This window comes from Oncorhynchus mykiss, chromosome 29, assembly GCF_057628025.1.
Source record: "Oncorhynchus mykiss isolate SJ-2025 chromosome 29, ASM5762802v1, whole genome shotgun sequence".
Classification (NCBI taxonomy): domain Eukaryota; kingdom Metazoa; phylum Chordata; class Actinopteri; order Salmoniformes; family Salmonidae; genus Oncorhynchus; species Oncorhynchus mykiss.
In genome coordinates this window covers 779,623-803,471 of record NC_143050.1, presented here as the reverse complement: position 1 = coordinate 803,471, position 23,849 = coordinate 779,623, and the positions used below count along the sequence as shown (strand labels likewise).

General features: G+C 40.6%; 1 protein-coding gene across 4 annotated transcripts; it reads left to right on the top strand.

Annotated features, from left to right (window-relative positions):
• The first annotated feature begins 387 nt into the window (after positions 1-387).
• hoatz (HOATZ cilia and flagella associated protein) lies at positions 388-16,554 on the top strand. Of its 4 annotated transcripts, none has more exons than XM_036968267.2 (6): positions 388-1,135; positions 2,312-2,350; positions 5,681-5,790; positions 15,547-15,606; positions 16,209-16,261; positions 16,385-16,554. In XM_036968267.2, exons 1-6 carry the CDS (start codon positions 883-885, stop codon positions 16,446-16,448), a joined length of 579 nt encoding a protein of 192 aa, XP_036824162.1. In that variant the 5' UTR covers positions 388-882; the 3' UTR covers positions 16,449-16,554. The 4 variants fall into 4 exon arrangements, with proteins under 4 accessions (XP_036824162.1, XP_036824161.1, XP_036824164.1 ...); XM_036968266.2 differs by having other exon boundaries at positions 388-1,140; XM_036968269.2 differs by lacking the exon at positions 16,209-16,261.
• The last annotated feature ends 7,295 nt before the right edge of the window (positions 16,555-23,849 follow it).

Sequence of the window (23,849 nt, the reverse complement as noted above, 5' to 3'; positions counted from 1 at the left end):
TGGTGCCAGCCTTGAGTTTAGTCAAAAGGCTAGTGAGAGTTAACACATAGCAACTGTTTATGAGAATAATAGGCAAGAAATAATAACGCCTAATTACTGTTGTTGAGAATATAAACTTAACACCTAGTTACCATTGTTGAGAATATAGACTTCACACCTAGTTACCGTTGTTGAGAATATAGACTTAACTCTAATTAATGTTGTTGAGAATATAGACTTAACTCTAATTACTGTTGTTGAGAATATAGACTTAACACCTAGTTACTGTTGTTGAGAATATAGACTTCACACCTAGTCACTGTTGTTGAGAATATAGGCAAAAAATGCAGCTCCTAGTAACTCACTGGCTTGTCTTCAGTAGTCTCCTCTGCTCTGGCGCATGTTGGGGCTTGTGTGTAGGCAGTGTAGTTAGCTGATTGTCTAAACACACTGCAATTACGAACCATACTGCCAACATAACATATTTTATACCACGTTCTAATATGTAATTCTGTTTCAGACACACGCACACACAATAATAGTGTCCCATGTATCCCCCCCCCTCCCCCTCCCCTCATTCCTTATGCAACACACACTATAATAGTGTCCCATGTATTCCCCCCCTCATTCCTTATGCAACACACACTATAATAGTGTCCCATGTATACACAGTCACCTGGCAGAAAACCGGTGTCATCCTGGAGCGTCCTGTCGCCTTGGTAACAGACGCGCTCTCCGCACTTCCGGGTTTCCAAAAACGTAACATTTCTTACAGTGTATCATCTCCTCATTTAGCTAGGTAGGAATATCAATGTTCGTCTGTGGCTCGGTTACTTTATAATATTGATGATTCGGTGATATCCGCTCTGTTGTTGGTTGGTAAAAAACACACGGGCTATCGTAATGTTTGAGTCAGAGCCGCGGGCTGGGTTAACGGAGGAGGAGGAGAGGAGAGAGGCAGAGCAGCTAGAGACAGAGTTGGATAAATACTTCTTCACGGTGTTTGACGGCTCGTCTCCTGAAGATGTGTCTCACGCCAAGCAGCTGTGGACCTCTTTGTCACTGCTGCCTCCGCTAGAGTCCCGCCTGGTCAACGCAGACATCCGCCAGAGGCTGCCGATAGCCCGGACAAACCACGAGACACTTCTGGTAGTCGGTAAGGTAAAGTTAGCCCGGACAAACCATGAGACACTTCTGGTAGTCGGTAAGGTAACGTTAGCCCAGACAAACCACGAGACACTTCTGGTAGTCGGTAAGGTAAAGTTAGCCCGGACAAACCATGAGACACTTCTGGTAGTCGGTAAGGTAACGTTAGCCCAGACAAACCACGAGACACTTCTGGTAGTCGGTAAGGTAAAGTTAGCCCGGACAAACCATGATGAGACACTTCTGGTAGTCGGTAAGGTAAAGTTAGCCCGGACAAACCATGATGAGACACTTCTGGTAGTCGGTAAGGTAAAGTTAGCCCGGACAAACCATGATGAGACACTTCTGGTAGTCGGTAAGGTAAAGTTAGCCCGGACAAACCAAGAGACGCTTCTGGTAGTCGGTAAGGTAGAGTTAGCCCGGCCAATCCATGATGAGACTCTTCTGGTAGTCGGTAAAGTAGAGTTAGCCCGGACAAACCATGAAGAGTCGGTAAGGTAAAGTTAGCCCGGACAAACCATGATGAGACACTTCTGGTAGTCGGTAAGGTAGAGTTAGCCCGGCCAATCCATGATGAGACTCTTCTGGTAGTTGGTAAGGTAAAGTTAGCCCGGCCAATCCATGATGAGACTCTTCTGGTAGTTGGTAAGGTAGAGTTAGCCCGGCCAATCCATGATGAGACTCTTCTGGTAGATGGTAAGGTAACGTTAGCCCGGACAAACCATGCGAGGCACACTGCTCAGTTCACCTGCTGTCACACTCTTATTTCTGATGCAATATTTTTTCCCCTATGAGATATTTAGTTATACTAGTACAGGACTGTGTATTGTGTAACATATGCAGCCTCCTGTGTTCTACCTCCTGGATAGGCTAGATCAGTGGTTCCCAAACATGGAGTCGGGACCCCATGAGGTCCCCTGGAAATATTTAATCTTATCATCAATCAAATTAAGAAAATGTCTTTCCTCAAATGGGTATAGAATAAAACATTTGAGTGTCAACTAAGAACCTTTTGCATGATTATGAACTTTAATGTCATTATTGTGTGTTGGGAGTGCGTGAACTAATATTGAGTGGAGATTTCATTTTGAGACACCAGTGCCTGCATTTATACCCCTGCATTTCTAGTCTCAATTTGAGGTCACGTGCCAAAACAATTAAACAACCTTTTATTTTTCCTTTTTAGACACCAATGCTGCTCTCAAACCATCTTCTTCTGACCATAGTAAGTATACAGCCATTCCTTAGATATCACAGTCATAAAGACCTCAAAATATATATATATATATATATATATATATATATGTATGTGTGTGTGTGTAGGGTAGGTTATTTTCTTTGCAGTTATTAGTTACTTGTCACCAACAAAAAGGTAAACAATAGGTCTATAGCTAATGCAGCATATGGCATTCATTTTTCACATGTGAATATCACTTTTTAGTAGTGCTCAAAGTATGCCATTCCATGAGCACAGCATTTATTCTTCATAAGCATTTCGTTACACTTGCAATAACATCTGCTAACCATGTGTATGTGACCAATATTTTTGATTTGTCCAAAATTGTAATCAGTAACTGTAATGATTTTTGTTGGTGGACCAAAGTTCAGCGTGGTATGTATCATAACAATGTTAATCCAGAATGAATACGAACAAAAACAACAAAACGGTAAACGACGTTCTGACAGGTGCAACAAACACGAACCAGAAAATAACCACCCACAACTCAAAATGGGAAAACAGACTACCTAAGGATGGTTCTCAATCAGAGACAACGATAGACAGCTGCCTCTGATTGAGAACCATACCAGGCCAGACACATAGAAGAACAAAACCTAGACCTACAACATAGAATACCCACCCACATCACACCCTGATAAAACTAAAAATAGAAACATACAAAGCAATCTACGGTCAGGGCGTGACAGTAACGTAATTTTTAGATTACCCAAACTCAGTAACGTAATCTGATTACATTCAGTTACTTTTAGATGACTTTCCCCTTAAGAGGCTTTAGAAGAAGACATGTATGTTACCAATTGAACAACATCTATTGCAGGATAAATCAATGTTAAGGTTTACATGGTTGGTCATATATGGATGTGACATGTTACATTATGGGTTGGTTATGTCGGCTTCTTCTAACACATCGCTTTCTACTACATCATAATAATACAATTCAAGTATATGTTTACATTAAAAACCAAAGTCTATCAGAATTACAGTCATTCCAATAAATGTTATACCCTTTGATCGTCAAGAACAGGACTATGAAAGTATAGATCCCCAAATTGTTTTACCTGAGCATGACGCCAAAACTAAGGACTTATTAGCCAGTCCTACTCTGTTGTTTATGATTGTGTTGTCATGGAGGACTGATTGGGCTCATTGATTCGAGTTGAAAATGAATGCTGATGGAATGGCATGCTTTCAGCACTACTGAAAAGGGCTATTTACATGTGAAGCATGAATGTCATATGCTGCATTTGCTATAGGCCTCTTGTTTACCTTTTTGTTGGTGACACTTTGATATCTTGATAATATGCAGCTGTTTAAAGGGCAAGTCCACAGATTAAATAATAACAAAATGGTCGCCCCGCCTCTGTTTTGGTAAAAAGCTGAGGGACAGGCCAGGAGAAATGTAACCACTCTCAGATGAATAGACAGAGCTGTGGATGCAAGGACTGACCATCCATGATAACAAAATGATTGTTTTAGCCATGTTATGAGTTTACATTTACAATGTTTACAAACACATTTATATATAAACAATCTTATATTTTGTTTTTTCACAAATTGTGACAGTTGAACTAAGCTCATGAGGCATTTATAAGTTATATTCTTCAAGAATCAATGGAGATATAAATGATATATATATAAGTCCAAAAATGAATGTAGCAACTACAGGTTGTCCCTTTAAGTCTATCTAAAGTGTGGGAGTTTGAGCTTGTGTCCTTTAGGCCTATGGATTTATTTATTTTATCAGCATTAATTAGTTTGAGCAATAAAAGCCCCACTTGTATTCCATAAGATGGGATCCACACTATGCAGCTGTTATTCCATAGGCTGGGATCTACACTATACAGCTGTTATTCTATAGGCTGGGATCCACACTATGCAGCTGTTATTCTATAGGCTGGGATCCACACTGTGCAGCTGTTATTCCATAAGCTGGGATCCACACTGTGCAGCTGTTATTCCATAGGCTGGGATCAGCACTATGCAGCTGTTATTCCATAGGCTGGGATCCTCACTATGCAGCTGTTATTCTATAGGCTGGGATCCACACTATACAGCTGTTATTCTATAGGCTGGGATCCACACTATGCAGCTGTTATTCTATAAGCTGGGATCCACACTATGCAGCTGTTATTCTATAGGCTGGGATCCTCACTATGCAGCTGTAATTCTATAAACTGGGATCCACACTATACAGCTGTTATTCTATAGGCTGGGATCCACACTATGCAGCTGTTATTCCATAGGCTGGGATCCACACTATACAGCTGTTATTCCATAGGCTGGGATCCACACTATGCAGCTGTTATTCTATAGGCTGGGATCCACACTATGCAGCTGTTATTCCATAGGCTGGGATCCACACTATGCAGCTGTTGAGCACATTTTTCACTGGCTGTCCACTGGTTTAAAAAACAATGATTGATAGGCAGCTTAAACCTCTTGAATTCAACCACAATCCGTAAGGCACAAATAGCTAAATGAGAGAGCAGCAGTGTGATTCACATCAATGTGCTATGTAGATATCAATAATAAGTGATATCTGTATCACCGTAGACTACACCACTGCTGTCATCATTACCTCCAAGCATTTTTGTTTTTTATACCTTTATTTAACTAGGCAAGTCAGTTAAGAACAAATTCTTATTTTCAATGACAGCCTAGGAACCGTGAGTTAACTACCTGTTCAGGGGCAGAACGACAGATTTGTATCTTGTCAGCTCAGGGATTTGAACTTGCAACCTTGCGGTTTCTAGTCCAAAGCTCTAATCACTAGGCTACCCTGCTGCCCTTTGTTTATTCAAGTTGGATCATCTTTGGATGCTGACAGCAGTCTCTTCATTGGAAGAAATACAGTAGCTTGGACTGTAACCTACAAAAGCCTTTTCCTGCTCTTTTCCCACGATCCATCAAACACATTTGGTGTGTCATCATAGTGGTCTCTGACATCATAGTGGTCTCTGACATCATAGTGGTCTCTGACATCATAGTGGTCTCTGACATCATAGTATTCTCTGACATCATAGTGGTCTCTGACATCATAGTGGTCTCTGACATCATAGTGGTCTCTGATTGGTGGTCAGACTCACTCAGGTGGAACAAACTTCAACTTTTTTCAATGCTGATTTGAATGTCATTGAGAAAACAGAGTAGTGTCAATTTAAACGTTATCCTCCAAGTAATCATCTAGTTCTTCTAAAGCATCTGTAATCTGATTATAATATATTTGCTGGTAATGTAACGGATTACAGTTACTGGGTTTTTGTCATCCCCTACATGTTATCCGTTACTCCCCAACCCTGTGTGTGTGTGAAACAGGAGAGAGGCTGCAGGAGGTTCGCCATCAGAAGCAGAGACAGGAGGACAGGCTGCAGGAGGTTCGCCATCAGAAGCAGAGACAGGAAGAGAGACAGAGATACATGGACATGGTGAGAGGAAACGACCCGGGGTGTGTGTGTTAGAGGCGAGGTGGTAGTGACCAGTGATATAGTGGTGTCCTGATGGTCCATCCATCTGATGTGTAGACCTTTAACTGATTACAGAGAGAGAGAGGGGCTATAGGGGGGATGGTGAATTAATTGACTGAAAGCTTGACTCGGATATCTCATACTGTCTCAAGACACACAAACACACACACACACACACACACACACACACACACACACACACACACACACACACACACACACACACGTGCCCACACGTGCCCACACAGCATATTCCTAATGGTCTATCAGCCAGTGAAAGACTGTCTCTCTCTCTGTCTCCCTCCTGTAAATCAACCTTATAGCCTGTTTACTAATTACTGCTACTGCTGCACACACTGGGCTTCAACATTACTGACTGTGCGTGTGTGTGTGTGTGTGCGTGTGTGTGCGTGTGTGTGCGTGAGTGTGTGTGAGTGTGTGTGAGTGTGAGTGAGTGTGAGTGAGTGAGTGTGAGTGAGTGTGAGTGAGTGAGTGAGTGAGTGTGAGTGAGTGAGTGAGACAGAGTGAGAGTGAGAGTGAGAGTGAGAGTGAGAGAGTGTGTGAGGGTGTGTGAGTGACTAAGTGTGTGTGTGTGTGTGTGTGTGTGTGAGTGAGGTGAGTGAGTGAGTGAGTGTGTGTGTGTGTGTATGAGGGGCAGGGCTGGGAACCGGTTAATAACATTATTTTACGTTCCAGGCAGTTTTTCCCAGTCCCACAAGAAACTCAACAAAGCGTCTATGCAAAGCTCTTACTGTCACTCAGAAACGTATTCCAGTGTCTGTCTGTCTGCCAGTTGAACATCTTTTCCAGTGTCTGTCTGCCTGCCAGTTGAACATCTTTTCCAGTGTCTGTCTGTCTGCCAGTTGAACATCTTTTCCAGTGTCTGTCTGTCTGCCAGTTGAACATCTTTTCCAGTGTCTGTCTGCCTGCCAGTTGAACATCTTTTCCAGTGTCTGTCTGTCTGCCAGCCAGCTGAACATCTTTTTCATTGTCGGCTATCTGCCCCTCCTCCCTCCGTTGCATAGTCTACTGTAGCCCCTCCCCCCTCCGTTGCATTGTCTACTGTAGCCCCTCCCCCCTCCGTAGCATAGTCTACTGTAGCCCCTCCCCCCTCCGTTGCATAGTCTACTGTAGCCCCTCCCCCCTCCGTAGCATAGTCTACTGTAGCCCCTCTACTGTAGCCCCTGTTATTTAATGGGAGCCTCCCCAACATAATCCAGGTAGAATCAGGAATTCCCCAGGGTAGCTGTCTAGGCCCCTTACTTTTTTCAATCTTTACTAATGACATGCCACTGGCTTTGAGTAAAGCCAGAGGGTCTATGTATGCAAATGGTTCAACACTATACACGTCAGCTACTGCAGCGACTGAAATGACTGCAACACTTAACAAAGAGCTGCAGTTAGTTTCAGAACTGGTGGCAAGGAATAAGTTAGTCCTAAATATTTCTAAAACTAAAAGCATTGTATTTGGGACAAATCATTCACTAAACTTCAACTACATCTCATAATGAATAATGTGGAAATTGAGCAAATTGAGGTGACTAAAGTGCTTGGAGTAACACTGGATTGGAAACTGTCATGGTCAAAACATTACAACAGTAGCTAAGATGGGGAGGAGTCTGTCCATAATAAAGCGCTACTCTGCCTTCTTAACAACACTATCAACAAGGCAGGTCCCTACAGGCCCTAGTTTCTACCTTCTTAACAACACTATCAACAAGGCAGGTCCTACAGGCCCTAGTTTCTACCTTCTTAACAGCACTATCAACAAGGCAGGTCCTACAGGCCCTAGTTTCTACCTTCTTAACAACACTATCAACAAGGCAGGTCGTACAGGCCCTAGTTTCTACCTTCTTAACAACATTATCAACAAGGCAGGTCCTACAGGCCCTAGTTTCTACCTTCTTAACAGCACTATCAACAAGGCAGGTCCTACAGGCCCTAGTTTCTGCCTTCTTAACAGCACTATCAACAAGGCAGGTCCTACAGGCTCTAGTTTTGTCACACCTGGACTACTGTTCAGTCGTGTGGTCATGTGCCACAAAGAGGGACTTGGTAAAATTGCAGTTGTCTCAGAACAGGGCAACATGGCTGGCCTTTGGATGTACACAGAAAGCTAACATTAATGACATGCATGTCAATCTCTCATGGCTCATAGTGGAAGAGAGATTGACTTCATCACTACTTGTTTTTGTAAGAAGTGTTGACAAGCTGAATGCACTGAGCTGCATGTTCAAACTACTAGCACACAGCTCAGACACCCATCCATACCCCACAAGACATGCCACCAGAGGTCTGTTTAAACTACTAACACACAGCTCAGACACCCATTCATACCCCACAAGACATGCCACCAGAGGTCTGTTTAAACTACTAGCACACAGCTCAGACACCCATCCATACCCGACAAGACATGTCACCATAGGTATGTTTAAACTACTAACACACAGCTCAGACACCCATACATACCCCACAAGACATGCCACCAGAGGTCTGTTTAAACTACTGGCACACAGCTCAGACACCCATACATACCCCACAAGACATGCCACCAGAGGTCTCTTCACAGTCCCCAAGTCCAGAACAGACTATGGGAGGTGCACAGTACTACATAGAGCCATGACTACACGGAACTCTATTCCACATCAGGTAACTGATGGAGCAGGAGAATCAGATTTTAAAAACACTAAAATACACCTTTTGGAACAGCAGGGACCGTTGTAGTGGTGGTATTATACATGTTGTATTGTAGTGGTGGTGGTATTATACATGTTGTATTGTAGTGGTGGTATTATACATGTTGTATTGTAGTGGTGGTGGTATTATACATGTTGTATTGTAGTGGTGGTATTATACATGATGTATTGTAGTGGTGGTATTATACATGTTGTATTGTAGTGGTGGTATTATACATGTTGTATTGTAGTGGTGGTGGTATTATACATGTTGTATTGTAGTGGTGGTGGTATTATACATGTTGTATTGTAGTGGTGGTGGTATTATACATGTTGTATTGTAGTGGTGGTGGTATTATACATGTTGTATTGTAGTGGTGGTGGTATTATACATGTTGTATTGTAGTGGTGGTGGTATTATACATGTTGTATTGTAGTGGTGGTATTATACATGTTGTATTGTAGTGGTGGTATTATACATGTTGTATTGTAGTGGTGGTATTATACATGTTGTATTGTAGTGGTGGTGGTATTATACATGTTGTATTGTAGTGGTGGTGGTATTATACATGTTGTATTGTAGTGGTGGTATTATACATGTTGTATTGTAGTGGTGGTATTATACATGTTGTATTGTAGTGGTGGTATTATACATGTTGTATTGTAGTGGTGGTATTATACATGTTGTATTGTAGTGGTGGTATTATACATGTTGTATTGTAGTGGTGGTGGTATTATACATGTTGTATTGTAGTGGTGGTATTATACATGTTGTATTGTAGTGATGGTATTATACATGTTGTATTGTAGTGGTGGTGGTATTATACATGTTGTATTGTAGTGGTGGTATTATACATGTTGTATTGTAGTGGTGGTGGTATTATACATGTTGTATTGTAGTGATGGTATTATACATGTTGTATTGTAGTGGTGATATTATACATGTTGTATTGTAGTGATGGTATTATACATGTTGTATTGTAGTGGTGGTATTATACATGTTGTATTGTAGTGGTGGTATTATACATGTTGTATTGTAGTGGTGATATTATACATGTTGTATTGTAGTGGTGGTATTATACATGTTGTATTGTAGTGGTGGTGGTATTATACATGTTGTATTGTAGTGGTGGTGGTATTATACATGTTGTATTGTAGTGGTGGTATTATACATGTTGTATTGTAGTGGTGGTGGTATTATACATGTTGTATTGTAGTGGTGGTGGTATTATACATGTTGTATTGTAGTGGTGGTATTATACATGTTGTATTGTAGTGGTGGTATTATACATGTTGTATTGTAGTGGTGATATTATACATGTTGTATTGTAGTGGTGGTATTATACATGTTGTATTGTAGTGGTGGTATTATACATGTTGTATTGTAGTGGTGGTGGTATTATACATGTTGTATTGTAGTGGTGGTATTATACATGTTGTATTGTAGTGGTGGTATTATACATGTTGTATTGTAGTGGTGGTATTATACATGTTGTATTGTAGTGGTGGTGGTATTATACATGTTGTATTGTAGTGGTGGTGGTATTATACATGTTGTATTGTAGTAGTGGTGGTATTATACATGTTGTATTGTAGTGGTGGTGGTATTATACATGTTGTATTGTAGTGGTGGTATTATACATGTTGTATTGTAGTGGTGGTGGTATTATACATGTTGTATTGTAGTGGTGGTGGTATTATACATGTTGTATTGTAGTGGTGGTATTATACATGTTGTATTGTAGTGGTGGTGGTATTATACATGTTGTATTGTAGTGGTGGTGGTATTATACATGTTGTATTGTAGTGGTGGTATTATACATGTTGTATTGTAGTGGTGGTGGTATTATACATGTTGTATTGTAGTGGTGGTGGTATTATACATGTTGTATTGTAGTGGTGGTGGTATTATACATGTTGTATTGTAGTGGTGGTGGTATTATACATGTTGTATTGTAGTGGTGGTATTATACATGTTGTATTGTAGTGGTGGTATTATACATGTTGTATTGTAGTGTTGGTATTATACATGTTGTATTGTAGTGGTGGTATTATACATGTTGTATTGTAGTGGTGGTATTATACATGTTGTATTGTAGTGGTGGTGGTATTATACATGTTGTATTGTAGTGGTGGTGGTATTATCCATGTTGTATTGTAGTGGTGGTATTATACATGTTGTATTGTAGTAGTGGTGGTATTATACATGTTGTATTGTAGTGGTGGTGGTATTATACATGTTGTATTGTAGTGGTGGTATTATACATGTTGTATTGTAGTGGTGGTGGTATTATACATGTTGTATTGTAGTGGTGGTATTATACATGTTGTATTGTAGTAGTGGTGGTATTATACATGTTGTATTGTAGTGGTGGTGGTATTATACATGTTGTATTGTAGTGGTGGTATTATACATGTTGTATTGTAGTGGTGGTGGTATTATACATGTTGTATTGTAGTGGTGGTGGTATTATACATGTTGTATTGTAGTGGTGGTATTATACATGTTGTATTGTAGTGGTGGTGGTATTATACATGTTGTATTGTAGTGGTGGTGGTATTATACATGTTGTATTGTAGTGGTGGTATTATACATGTTGTATTGTAGTGGTGGTGGTATTATACATGTTGTATTGTAGTGGTGGTATTATACATGTTGTATTGTAGTGGTGGTGGTATTATACATGTTGTATTGTAGTGGTGGTGGTATTATACATGTTGTATTGTAGTGGTGGTATTATACATGTTGTATTGTAGTGGTGGTATTATACATGTTGTATTGTAGTGGTGGTATTATACATGTTGTATTGTAGTGGTGGTATTATACATGTTGTATTGTAGTGGTGGTGGTATTATCCATGTTGTATTGTAGTGGTGGTATTATACATGTTGTATTGTAGTGGTGGTATTATACATGTTGTATTGTAGATATGTAGTGGTGATATTATACATGTTGTATTGTAGTGGTGGTATTATACATGTTGTATTGTGGTGGTGGTATTATACATGTTGTATTGTAGTGGTGGTATTATACATGTTGTATTGTAGTGGTGGTGGTATTATACATGTTGTATTGTAGTGGTGGTGGTATTATACATGTTGTATTGTAGTGGTGGTATTATACATGTTGTATTGTAGTGGTGGTATTATACATGTTGTATTGTAGTGGTGGTATTATACATGTTGTATTGTAGTGGTGGTATTATACATGTTGTATTGTAGTGGTGGTATTATACATGTTGTATTGTAGTGGTGGTGGTATTATACATGTTGTATTGTAGTGGTGGTATTATACATGTTGTATTGTAGTGGTGGTATTATACATGTTGTATTGTAGATGTGTAGTGGTGGTATTATACATGTTGTATTGTAGTGGTGGTATTATACATGTTGTATTGTAGTGGTGGTATTATACATGTTGTATTGTAGTGGTGGTGGTATTATACATGTTGTATTGTAGTGGTGGTATTATACATGTTGTATTGTAGTGGTGGTATTATACATGTTGTATTGTAGTGGTGGTATTATACATGTTGTATTGTAGTGGTGGTATTATACATGTTGTATTGTAGTGGTGGTGGTATTATACATGTTGTATTGTAGATATATAGTGGTGGTATTATACATGTTGTATTGTAGTGGTGGTATTATACATGTTGTATTGTAGTGGTGGTGGTATTATACATGTTGTATTGTAGATATATAGTGGTGGTATTATACATGTTGTATTGTAGTGGTGGTGGTATTATACATGTTGTATTGTAGATATATAGTGGTGGTATTATACATGTTGTATTGTAGTGGTGGTATTATACATGTTGTATTGTAGTGGTGGTATTATACATGTTGTATTGTAGTGGTGGTGGTATTATACATGTTGTATTGTAGATATATAGTGGTGGTATTATACATGTTGTATTGTAGTGGTGGTGGTATTATACATGTTGTATTGTAGTGGTGGTATTATACATGTTGTATTGTAGTGGTGGTGGTATTATACATGTTGTATTGTAGTGGTGGTGGTATTATACATGTTGTATTGTAGTGGTGGTATTATACATGTTGTATTGTAGTGGTGGTGGTATTATACATGTTGTATTGTAGTAGTGGTGGTATTATACATGTTGTATTGTAGTGGTGGTATTATACATGTTGTATTGTAGTGGTGGTATTATACATGTTGTATTGTAGTGGTGGTATTATACATGTTGTATTGTAGTGGTGGTATTATACATGTTGTATTGTAGTGGTGGTATTATACATGTTGTATTGTAGTGGTGGTGGTATTATACATGTTGTATTGTAGTAGTGGTATTATACATGTTGTATTGTAGTGGTGGTATTATACATGTTGTATTGTAGTGGTGGTGGTATTATACATGTTGTATTGTATTGGTGGTGGTATTATACATGTTGTATTGTAGTGGTGGTATTATACATGTTGTATTGTAGTGGTGGTATTATACATGTTGTATTGTAGTGGTGGTATTATACATGTTGTATTGTAGTGGTGGTATTATACATGTTGTATTGTAGTGGTGGTATTATACATGTTGTATTGTAGTGGTGGTGGTATTATACATGTTGTATTGTAGTGGTGGTGGTATTATACATGTTGTATTGTAGTGGTGGTATTATACATGTTGTATTGTAGTGGTGGTGGTATTATACATGTTGTATTGTAGTGGTGGTATTATACATGTTGTATTGTAGTGGTGGTATTATACATGTTGTATTGTAGTGGTGGTGGTATTATACATGTTGTATTGTAGTGGTGGTGGTATTATACATGTTGTATTGTAGCTGTGGTATTATACATGTTGTATTGTAGTGGTGGTATTATACATGTTGTATTGTAGTGGTGGTATTATACATGTTGTATTGTAGTGGTGGTATTATACATGTTGTATTGTAGTGGTGGTATTATACATGTTGTATTGTAGTGGTGGTGGTATTATACATGTTGTATTGTAGTGGTGGTGGTATTATACATGTTGTATTGTAGCTGTGGTATTATACATGTTGTATTGTAGTAGTGGTATTATACATGTTGTATTGTAGTGGTGGTGGTATTATACATGTTGTATTGTAGTGGTGGTGGTATTATACATGTTGTATTGTAGTGGTGGTATTATACATGTTGTATTGTAGTGGTGGTATTATACATGTTGTATTGTAGTGGTGGTGGTATTATACATGTTGTATTGTAGTGGTGGTATTATACATGTTGTATTGTAGTGGTGGTGGTATTATACATGTTGTATTGTAGTGGTGGTGGTATTATACATGTTGTATTGTAGTGGTGGTGGTATTATACATGTTGTATTGTAGTGGTGGTATTATACATGTTGTATTGTAGTGGTGGTGGTATTATACATGTTGTATTGTAGTGGTGGTATTATACATGTTGTATTGTAGTGGTGGTATTATACATGTTGTATTGTAGTGGTGGTATTATACATGTTGTATTGTAGTGGTGGTATTATACATGTTGTATTGTAGTGGTGGTGGTATTATACATGTTGTATTGTAGATATATAGTGGTGGTATTATACATGTTGTATTGTAGATATATAGTGGTGGTATTATACATGTTGTATTGTAGATATATAGTGGTGGTATTATACATGTTGTATTGTAGTGGTGGTATTATACATGTTGTATTGTAGTGGTGGTGCTATTATACATGTTGTATTGTAGCTGTGGTATTATACATGTTGTATTGTAGTGGTGGTATTATACATGTTGTATTGTAGTGGTGGTATTATACATGTTGTATTGTAGTGGTGGTATTATACATGTTGTATTGTAGTGGTGGTATTATACATGTTGTATTGTAGTGGTGGTGGTATTATACATGTTGTATTGTAGTGGTGGTGGTATTATACATGTTGTATTGTAGCTGTGGTATTATACATGTTGTATTGTAGTGGTGGTATTATACATGTTGTATTGTAGTGGTGGTGGTATTATACATGTTGTATTGTAGTGGTGGTGGTATTATACATGTTGTATTGTAGTGGTGGTATTATACATGTTGTATTGTAGTGGTGGTATTATACATGTTGTATTGTAGTGGTGGTATTATACATGTTGTATTGTAGTGGTGGTGGTATTATACATGTTGTATTGTAGTGGTGGTATTATACATGTTGTATTGTAGTGGTGGTGGTATTATACATGTTGTATTGTAGTGGTGGTATTATACATGTTGTATTGTAGTGGTGGTGGTATTATACATGTTGTATTGTAGTGGTGGTATTATACATGTTGTATTGTAGTGGTGGTATTATACATGTTGTATTGTAGTGGTGGTGGTATTATACATGTTGTATTGTAGTGGTGGTGGTATTATACATGTTGTATTGTAGTGGTGGTGGTATTATACATGTTGTATTGTAGTGGTGGTATTATACATGTTGTATTGTAGTGGTGGTATTATACATGTTGTATTGTAGTGGTGGTGGTATTATACATGTTGTATTGTAGTGGTGGTGGTATTATACATGTTGTATTGTAGTGGTGGTATTATACATGTTGTATTGTAGTGGTGGTGGTATTATACATGTTGTATTGTAGTGGTGGTGGTATTATACATGTTGTATTGTAGTGGTGGTGGTATTATACATGTTGTATTGTGGTGGTGGTATTATACATGTTGTATTGTAGTAGTGGTATTATACATGTTGTATTGTAGTGGTGGTATTATACATGTTGTATTGTAGTGGTGGTGGTATTATACATGTTGTATTGTAGTGGTGGTGGTATTATACATGTTGTATTGTAGTGGTGGTGGTATTATACATGTTGTATTGTAGTGGTGGTATTATACATGTTGTATTGTAGTGGTGGTATTATCCATGTTGTATTGTAGTGGTGGTATTATACATGTTGTATTGTAGTGGTGGTATTATACATGTTGTATTGTAGTGGTGGTGGTATTATACATGTTGTATTGTAGTGGTGGTATTATACAGACAGAGAGAGGACATCATCAACATGCTACATCAACCTTTTTACCCCTGAGGTGTGTGTGTTCTAGGCCAGACGGAGAGAGGACATCATCAACATGCTACATCAACAGAGACAGAAGAGGATCCAGGTGAAACACACACACAGTGTTACTATACTTGTGAGGACTTTTTGGGGACCATCATTTGATTCCCTAAACCTAACCTTAAACCTAACCCTAATTCTAACCCTAACCCCTTAAACCTAACCCTAATTCTAACCCTAACCCCCTAAACCTAACCTTAAACCTAACCCTAATTCTAACCCTAACCCCCTAAACCTAACCCTAATTCTAACCCTAACCCCCTAAACCTAACCTTAAACCTAACCCTAATTCTAACCCTAACCCCCTAAACCTAACCTTAAACCTAACCCTAATTCTAACCCTAACTCCCTAAACCTAAAATATATATATTTTTTCTTGGTTTACTATTCTTGTGAGGACTTTTGGTCCACACACACACACACACACACACACACACACACACACTCGAACACACTACCACAATGTACAGCACATGTAATCACTGAATGTTCAGGTCACATGACCCTGTTTGCCTGCTGGGTGCAAAGCTTATGCAAGGCTTTAGGGCTCCAGACAGAATAACATAAACCTCTGTGTATTTGTCTTTGTGTGTGTCTGTGCGTGCACGTATATGTCTCTGTATGTATGTGTGTGTGTGTATGTGACAGAGGGAAACAGTCTCGCTCCTCTACAAGCCTAGGCAGAGGGACAGGAGTGAGAGGTACGTGACACTGTGTGTGTGGTGTCTGTGTTCTGCTGAAGCTGCAGAGTAAATCAGTGTGTGTGTGTGTGTGTGTGTGTGTGTGTGTGTGTGTGTGTGTGTGTGTGTGTGTGTGTGTGACAGGCTGGCTCTTAACCCCCCAGGGCACCTGGACACAGACGTGGAGGAGGTCCGAAGGCTTCAGTAACACACAGACCTCGGCGTCAGAACAGAACCAGGCGGATCCATGTCTGCAGGAGTTGATGTTTTAGTTACAATGACTACCTGTTTTTATAAAGTCTGTCTTTGATTAACTGGGTGGAAATATTGTCCTTTTTTGTATGAAGGATGTTATCTTTAAAAGAGAGGGATGTCCGTTGTTTAAAAGAGAGGGATGTCCGTTGTTTAAAAGAGATGGATGTCCGTTGTTTAAAAGAGAGGGATGTCCGTTGTTTAAAAGAGAGGGATGTCCGTTGTTTTAAAGAGAGGGATGCCCGTTGTTTTAAAGAGAGGGATGTCCGTTGTTTTAAAGAGAGGGATGTCCGTTGTTTTAAAGAGAGGGATGTCCGTTGTTTTAAAGAGAGGGATGTCCGTTGTTTAAAAGAGAGGGATGTCCGTTGTTTAAAAGAGAGGGATGTCCGTTGTTTAAAAGAGAGGGATGTCCGTTGTTTTAAAGAGATGGATGTCCGTTGTTTTAAAGAGAGGGATGTCCGTTGTTTTAAAGAGAGGGATGTCCGTTATTCTAGCTTTCTAACCCTCTAGCTCTGTCACCTTTCACTGCAGATGTCTCATGGTCTGACAACCACCCCTCTAACTCTGTCACCTTTCACTGCAGATGTCTCATGGTCTGACAACCACCCCTCTAACTCTGTCACCTTTCACTGCAGATGTCTCATGGTCTGACAACCACCCCTCTAGCTCTGTCACCTTTCACTGCAGATGTCTCATGGTCTGACAACCACCCTTCTAGCTCTGTCACCTTTCACTGCAGATGTCTCATGGTCTGACAACCACCCCTCTAACTCTGTCACCTTTCACTGCAGATGTCTCATGGTCTGACAACCACCTTTCACTGCAGATGTCTCATGGTCTGACAACCACCCCTCTAACTCTGTCACCTTTCACTGCAGATGTCCAACGTAGACGGATGTGGTGGATTGAGATGCAGCCCATGAAAAAAACACATCTCTCGCTTAAACCGACAAAAACGTCTCAGTCTCTTTGTCTGTCGTTCTCTGTTTCTCTGTCTGTCCGTCTGGCAATTCAAAACATGGCATGAATGGGCGGTTGCCACTGTTACCAAAGCATTAAATAAATAGGGGCTAGAAGCATCTTATATGGTGAGCTACCGAGTGGCTAGGACAGGCAAGCCCCATACTATTGTGGAGGAGTGGCTAGGACAGGCAAGCCCCATACTATTGTGGAGGAGTGGCTAGGACAGGCAAGCCCCATACTTTTGTGGAGGAGTTGCTAGGACAGGCAAGCCCCATACTATTGTGGAGGAGTGGCTAGGACATGCAAGCCCCATACTATTGTGGAGGAGTGGCTAGGACAGGCAAGCCCCATACTATTGTGGAGGAGTGGCTAGGACAGGCAAGCCCCATACTATTGTGGAGGAGTGGCTAGGACAGGCAAGCCCCAAAATATTGTGGAGGAGTGGCTAGGACAGGCAAGCCCCATACTATTGTGGAGGAGTGGCTAGGACAGGCAAGTCCCATACTATTGTGGAGGAGTGGCTAGGACAGGCAAGCCCCATACTATTGTGGAGGAGTGGCTAGGACAGGAAAGCCCCATACTATTGTGGAGGACGTGGCTAGGACAGGCAAGCCCCATACTATTGTGGAGGAGTGGCTAGGACAGGCAAGCCCCATACTATTGTGGAGGACGTGGCTAGGACAGGCAAGCCCCATACTATTGTGGAGGAGTGGCTAGGACAGGCAAGCCCATACTATTGTGGAGGAGTGGCTGGGACAGACAAGCCCCATACTATTGTGGAGGAGTGAATTCTTCCTGCTGCCGTGGATATGGCTGGGACAATGCTGGGGGAAAATGTCCAAAAAACTATACAATGTCTTCATCAAACAACACTGTTTCACGACCTATCAGTGACATGGCAGGAGCTGTTTTGAAACAATTACTGCTTCACATGCAAGCCAGTGAAATCTATGTGTTACAGCTGGATGAGTCAACAGGCGTGGCGGGCCTGGCACAGCTCCTGGTATATGTCCATTACGTTTATGGGGGGTCAATTAAGGAATACATCCTCTTCTGCAAACCACTGGAAACCAGGACAACAGGAGAGGATATTTTTTTAAGTACTGGACAGCTTTGTGACATCCAATGGTGGTCAAGATGTGTTGGTATCTGTACTGATGGCGCAAAAGCCATGACAGTGAGACATAGTGGAGTGGTGACGTGCAAGCAGTTGCTCCCGACGCCACTTGGGTACACTGCAGCATCCACCGAGAGGCTCTTGGGTACACTGCAGCATCCACTGAGAGGCTCTTGGGTACACTGCAGCATCCACTGAGAGGCTCTTGCTGCCAAGCTTGAAAGACGTTTTGGACAGTTCAGTGAAAATGTTTAACTTTGTTAAAGCAAGGCCCCTGAACTCTCGTGTATTTTCTGCATTATGCAATGATATGGACAGCGACCATGTAAAGCTTTTACAACATGCCGAAGTGCGCTGGTTATCAAGGGGCAAAGTATTGACACCTTTTTTTTATTGAGAGACGAGCTTAAAGTTCTTAACTGATCATCATTTTGACTTGTCTGATCGCTTGCATGATGACGAGTTTCTCACACGACTGACTTATCTGGGTGATGTTTTTTCTCACCTGAATGTTCTGAATTTAGGATTACAGGGACTCTCTGCAACTATATTCAATGTACGGGACAATGTACGGGACAAAATTGAGGCTATGATTAAGAAGTTGGAGCTCTTCTCTGTCTACATTAACAAGGAAAACACACAGGTCTTTCCACCATTGTATGATTTTTTGGTGTGCTAATGAACTCAAGCTTACGGACAATGTCAAATGTGATATAGCGAAGCACATGAGTGAGCTGGGTGCGCAATTACGCAGGTACTTTCCTGAAACGGACGACACAAACAACTGGATTCGTTATCCCTTTCATGCCCTGCCTCCAGCCCACTTACCGATATCCGAACAAGAGAAACTCATCGAAATTGCAACAAACGGTTCTGTGAAAATTTTATTTAATCAGAAGCCACTGCCAGATTTCTGGATTGGGCTGCGCTCAGAGTATCCTGCCTTGGTAAATCACGCTGTTAAGACACTGATGCCCTTTGCAACCACGTATCACATGTACAGTTGAAGTCGTAAGTTTACATACACAGTAGCCAAATACATTTCAACTCAGTTTTTCACAATTCCTGACATTTAATCAGAGTAAAAATTCCCTGTCTTTGGTCAGTTAGGATCACCACTTTATTTTAAGAATAATAGTTGAGAGAGGGATTTATTTCAGTTTTTATTTCGTTCATAACATTCCCAGTGGGTCAGAAGTTTACATACACTCAATTAATATTTGGTAACATTGCCTTTAAATTGTTTAACTTGGGTCAAATGTTTCGGGAAGCCTTCCACAAGCTTCCCACAATAAGTTGGGTGAATTTTGTCCCATTCCTCCTGACAGAGCTGGTGTAACTGAGTCAGGTTTGTAGGCCTCCTTGCTCGCACAAGCTTTTTCAGTTCTGCCCACAAATGTTCTATAGGATTGAGGTCGGGGCTTTGTGATGGCCACTCCAATACCTTGACTTTGTTGTCCTTAAGCCATTTTGCCACAACTTTGGAAGTATGCTTGGGGTCATTGTCCATTTGGAAGACCCATTTGCGACCAAGCTTTAACTTCCTGACTGATGTTTTGAGATGTTGCTTCAATATATCCACGTAATTTTGCTCCCTCATGAAGCCATCTATTTTGTGAAGTGCACCAGTCCCTTCTGCAGCAAAGCATCCCCACAACATGATGCTGCCACCCCCGTGCTTCGTAGTTGAGATGGTTCATTTGCTTGGAAGCCTCCCCCTTTTTCCTCCAAACATAACAATGGTCATTATGACCAAACAGTTCTACTTTTGTTTCATCAGACTAGAGGACATTTCTCCAAAAATTATGATCTTTGTCCCCATGTGCAGTTGCAAACCATAGTCTAGCTTTTTTTATGGCGGTTTTGGAGCAGTGGCTTCTTCCTTGCTGAGTGGCCTTTCAGGTTATGTCGATATAGGACTCGTTTTACTGTGGATATAGATACTTTTGTACCTGTTTCCTCAAACATCTTCACAAGGTCCTTTGCTGTTGTTCTGGGATTGATTTGTACTTTTCGCACCAAAGTACTTTCATCTCTAGAAGACAGAGCGCATCTCCTTCCTGAGCGGTATGATGTCTGCGTAGTCCCATGGCGTTTATACTTGCGTACTATTGTTTGTACAGATGAACGTGGTACCTTCAGGCATTTGGAAATTGCTCCCAAGGATGAACCAAACTTGTGGGGGCCAACAATTTTGTTTCTGAGGTCTTGGCTGATTTCTTTGGATTTTCCCATGATGTCAAGCAAAGAGGCACTGAGTTTGAAGGTAGACCTCTTTGTGGTGTCTTAAATAAGAGTCTAGTTAAGGCCTCAACACCTAGCTGAATGTATCTGTTCTAACACCTATCTGCATGTATCTGCTCTAACACCTAGCTGAATGTATCTGATCTAACACCTAGCTGAATATATCTGATCTAACACCTATCTGAATGTATGTGATCTAACACCTAGCTGAATGTATGTGATCTAACACCTAGCTGAATGTATCTGATCTAACACCTAGCTGAATGTATCTCATCTAACACCTAGCTGAATGTATGTGATCTAACACCTAGCTGAATGTATCTGATCTAACACCTAGCTGAATGTATCTGATCTAACACCTAGCTGAATGTATCTGATCTAACACCTAGCTGAATGTATCTGATCTAACACCTAGCTGAATGTATCTCATCTAACACCTAGCTGAATGTATCTGATCTAACACCTAGCTGAATGTATCTGATCTAACACCTAGCTGAATGTATCTGATCTAACACCTAGCTGAATGTATCTCATCTAACACCTAGCTGAATTTGTGTCGCAGTCCATTTAGATATTACTGGAGCAATAAGCCGACCTCGTCGCAGCTAATTTTTCATGCACTTGCTTATACTTAGAGCTAAGTGTTAATGGTATAAGAACAAACCTTGTGAATTTACTGAACATCAAATGTAATAATGTTTGTGTATGGTTCAAAAGTCTAAACTCATGTCGACGTTCATTTTTATTGAAGGAGAATGCGCTTCTTATCCAGTTACACAAATCAACAAGGAGTCATTAGAAGCCATATTTATTTAATCAAGTCGGCCATAAGCTCCTCTCTCGGGACAGCTTTATGTAGACCCTAAACGTTTGTGGGCACCGTTTGTCACAGTTATAGTGCATTAACTGCATTTAATGTATTGTTTAGAGTTGCTGGCATGCATCAAACCAGAAAACGTTTTTTTTGCCCTAAGATTGGCATGCTAACATCGCCACTGTTACTAGCTAACGCTTACAAACATTTCCACTTGATTTGCTTTTGTGAGTTATTGCTCTCCCAAGGTAAGGGACGGAACAACATTTACAGAACGTTTACTTGGAGGAAAATGGGGGAGTGTCCGACTTTTTACATTTCATTGAAGGGGGGGGTATAGTATTTTTTATAAATCTAGCCCAGGGAAGGGTCTTGTAATAGGTCATTCATAACATTATATATTTTTCAGTGTTTTATAATTAGTTTCTTATTAGACAATATATCGATGTGTGCCCGATGCCACCCCTCCTCTCAGATTCTCCTCTGAGCACTCAATATCAACTGCACCTGCACCTGCATGCTGGGGGAAGCACAGAGAAAAGTTATATCTCTAAGATAGCTGCTGGCATCCCAGTGTAAATACAAGTAGGCTGCATTACACTCTGCAATGGATATTCCAACCCCGAGCCCCAACCTGCTCTGCTCTTGCTCATCAAAAAATACAATTGTGCTGCTTAACCAATGCTGTGCTGTCAAAGCCTACAGTGGCTGTTCAGGAGGAGAGTCAAAGGTTTCTTCCAATTTTGTAATGTTTTATTAGGCATAAAATGTACTATCTTGCGCGCGAACTAGCTTATGTTCTGTTCAGTTTGAGAAGGAGGACCGAGGTCAACAAACGTATGTGGACACCTGTTCATCGATCATCTCATTCCACAATCATGGACATTAATATGGAATTGATATGGAATTGATCAACCCTTTGCTGCTATAACACTTAGTTGTTGATGTTGAAAGTTTACATACACTTAGGTTGGAGCTTTTGTAGACTTCCAACCTGTGGCACCTCCCAGCGTATTGAGCTGTTGTGGACTTCCTGTGCGTGGCACCTCCCAGCGTATTGAGCTGTTGTGGACTTCCTGTGCGTGGCACCTCCCAGCGTATTGAGCTGTTGTGGACTTCCTGTGCGTGGCACCTCCCAGCGTATTGAGCTGTTGTAGACTTCCTGTGCTTGGCAGTATTGAGCTGTTGTGGACTTCCTGTGCGTGGCACCTCCCAGCGTATTGAGCTGTTGTGGACTTCCTGTGCGTGGCACCTCCCAGCGTATTGAGCTGTTGTGGACTTCCTGTGCGTGGCACCTCCCAGCGTATTGAGCTGTTGTGGACTTCCTGTGCGTGGCACCTCCCAGCGTATTGAGCTGTTGTGGACTTCCTGTGCTTGGCAGTATTGAGCTGTTGTGGACTTCCTGTGCGTGGCACCTCCCAGCGTATTGAGCTGTTGTGGACTTCCTGTGCGTGGCACCTCCCAGCGTATTGAGCTGTTGTGGACTTCCTGTGCTTGGCAGTATTGAGCTGTTGTGGACTTCCTGTGCGTGGCACCTCCCAGCGTATTGAGCTGTTGTGTACTTCCTGCGCGTGGCTGATTTGATTAATGATTGATTTGCCAAATAGGATTTTTTTCCAGTTGCTTGTACATTTAGATTTTTTGACCGTAAGTTAAAGTAAATAGTTGCTCAGCAAAACTCGATATTTGGTGATCAACTAACGTATTTTGACACTGTAGCGCTTGTAGAGCTGGTGAATGTGAGTTTAAGTCTGAGCTTTCTGAGGTCTCTAACACGAAGATATTGGTTAAAGTTTATTTCTATTTATACAATGAGTGGGTCTAATGCTGATTGGTTAAAAGTTCATTCCAGCCTGTGTCTAATCCCCAAGTTACCACCGGCTAAATCTATGACGTTAAAATGCCTATTTATTTCTGTTCCATCTGACTGTGCAATCCACTGTCTCATCAGCCCAGCCAGGTAATGTATAAACTTGATCTTCACTATATAAAGCATCTAGACAATATCTCAAATGTCTTTTTGACTAACATTTAGTTTTCAACAGCGGAGATTTGTATAAACCTTATTGTCTGTCCCTCTGACATTGTTTCAGTATTGAAATTCAATCTTCACCTGTCCCATAGTAATGAACGTGTCGAGAGTCGGGACACGAGAGAGAGGCAGGCAGCCTATCTCAGCCAGTTGAAATCATTAATTAGCTGGCATCATGTTTATGGAT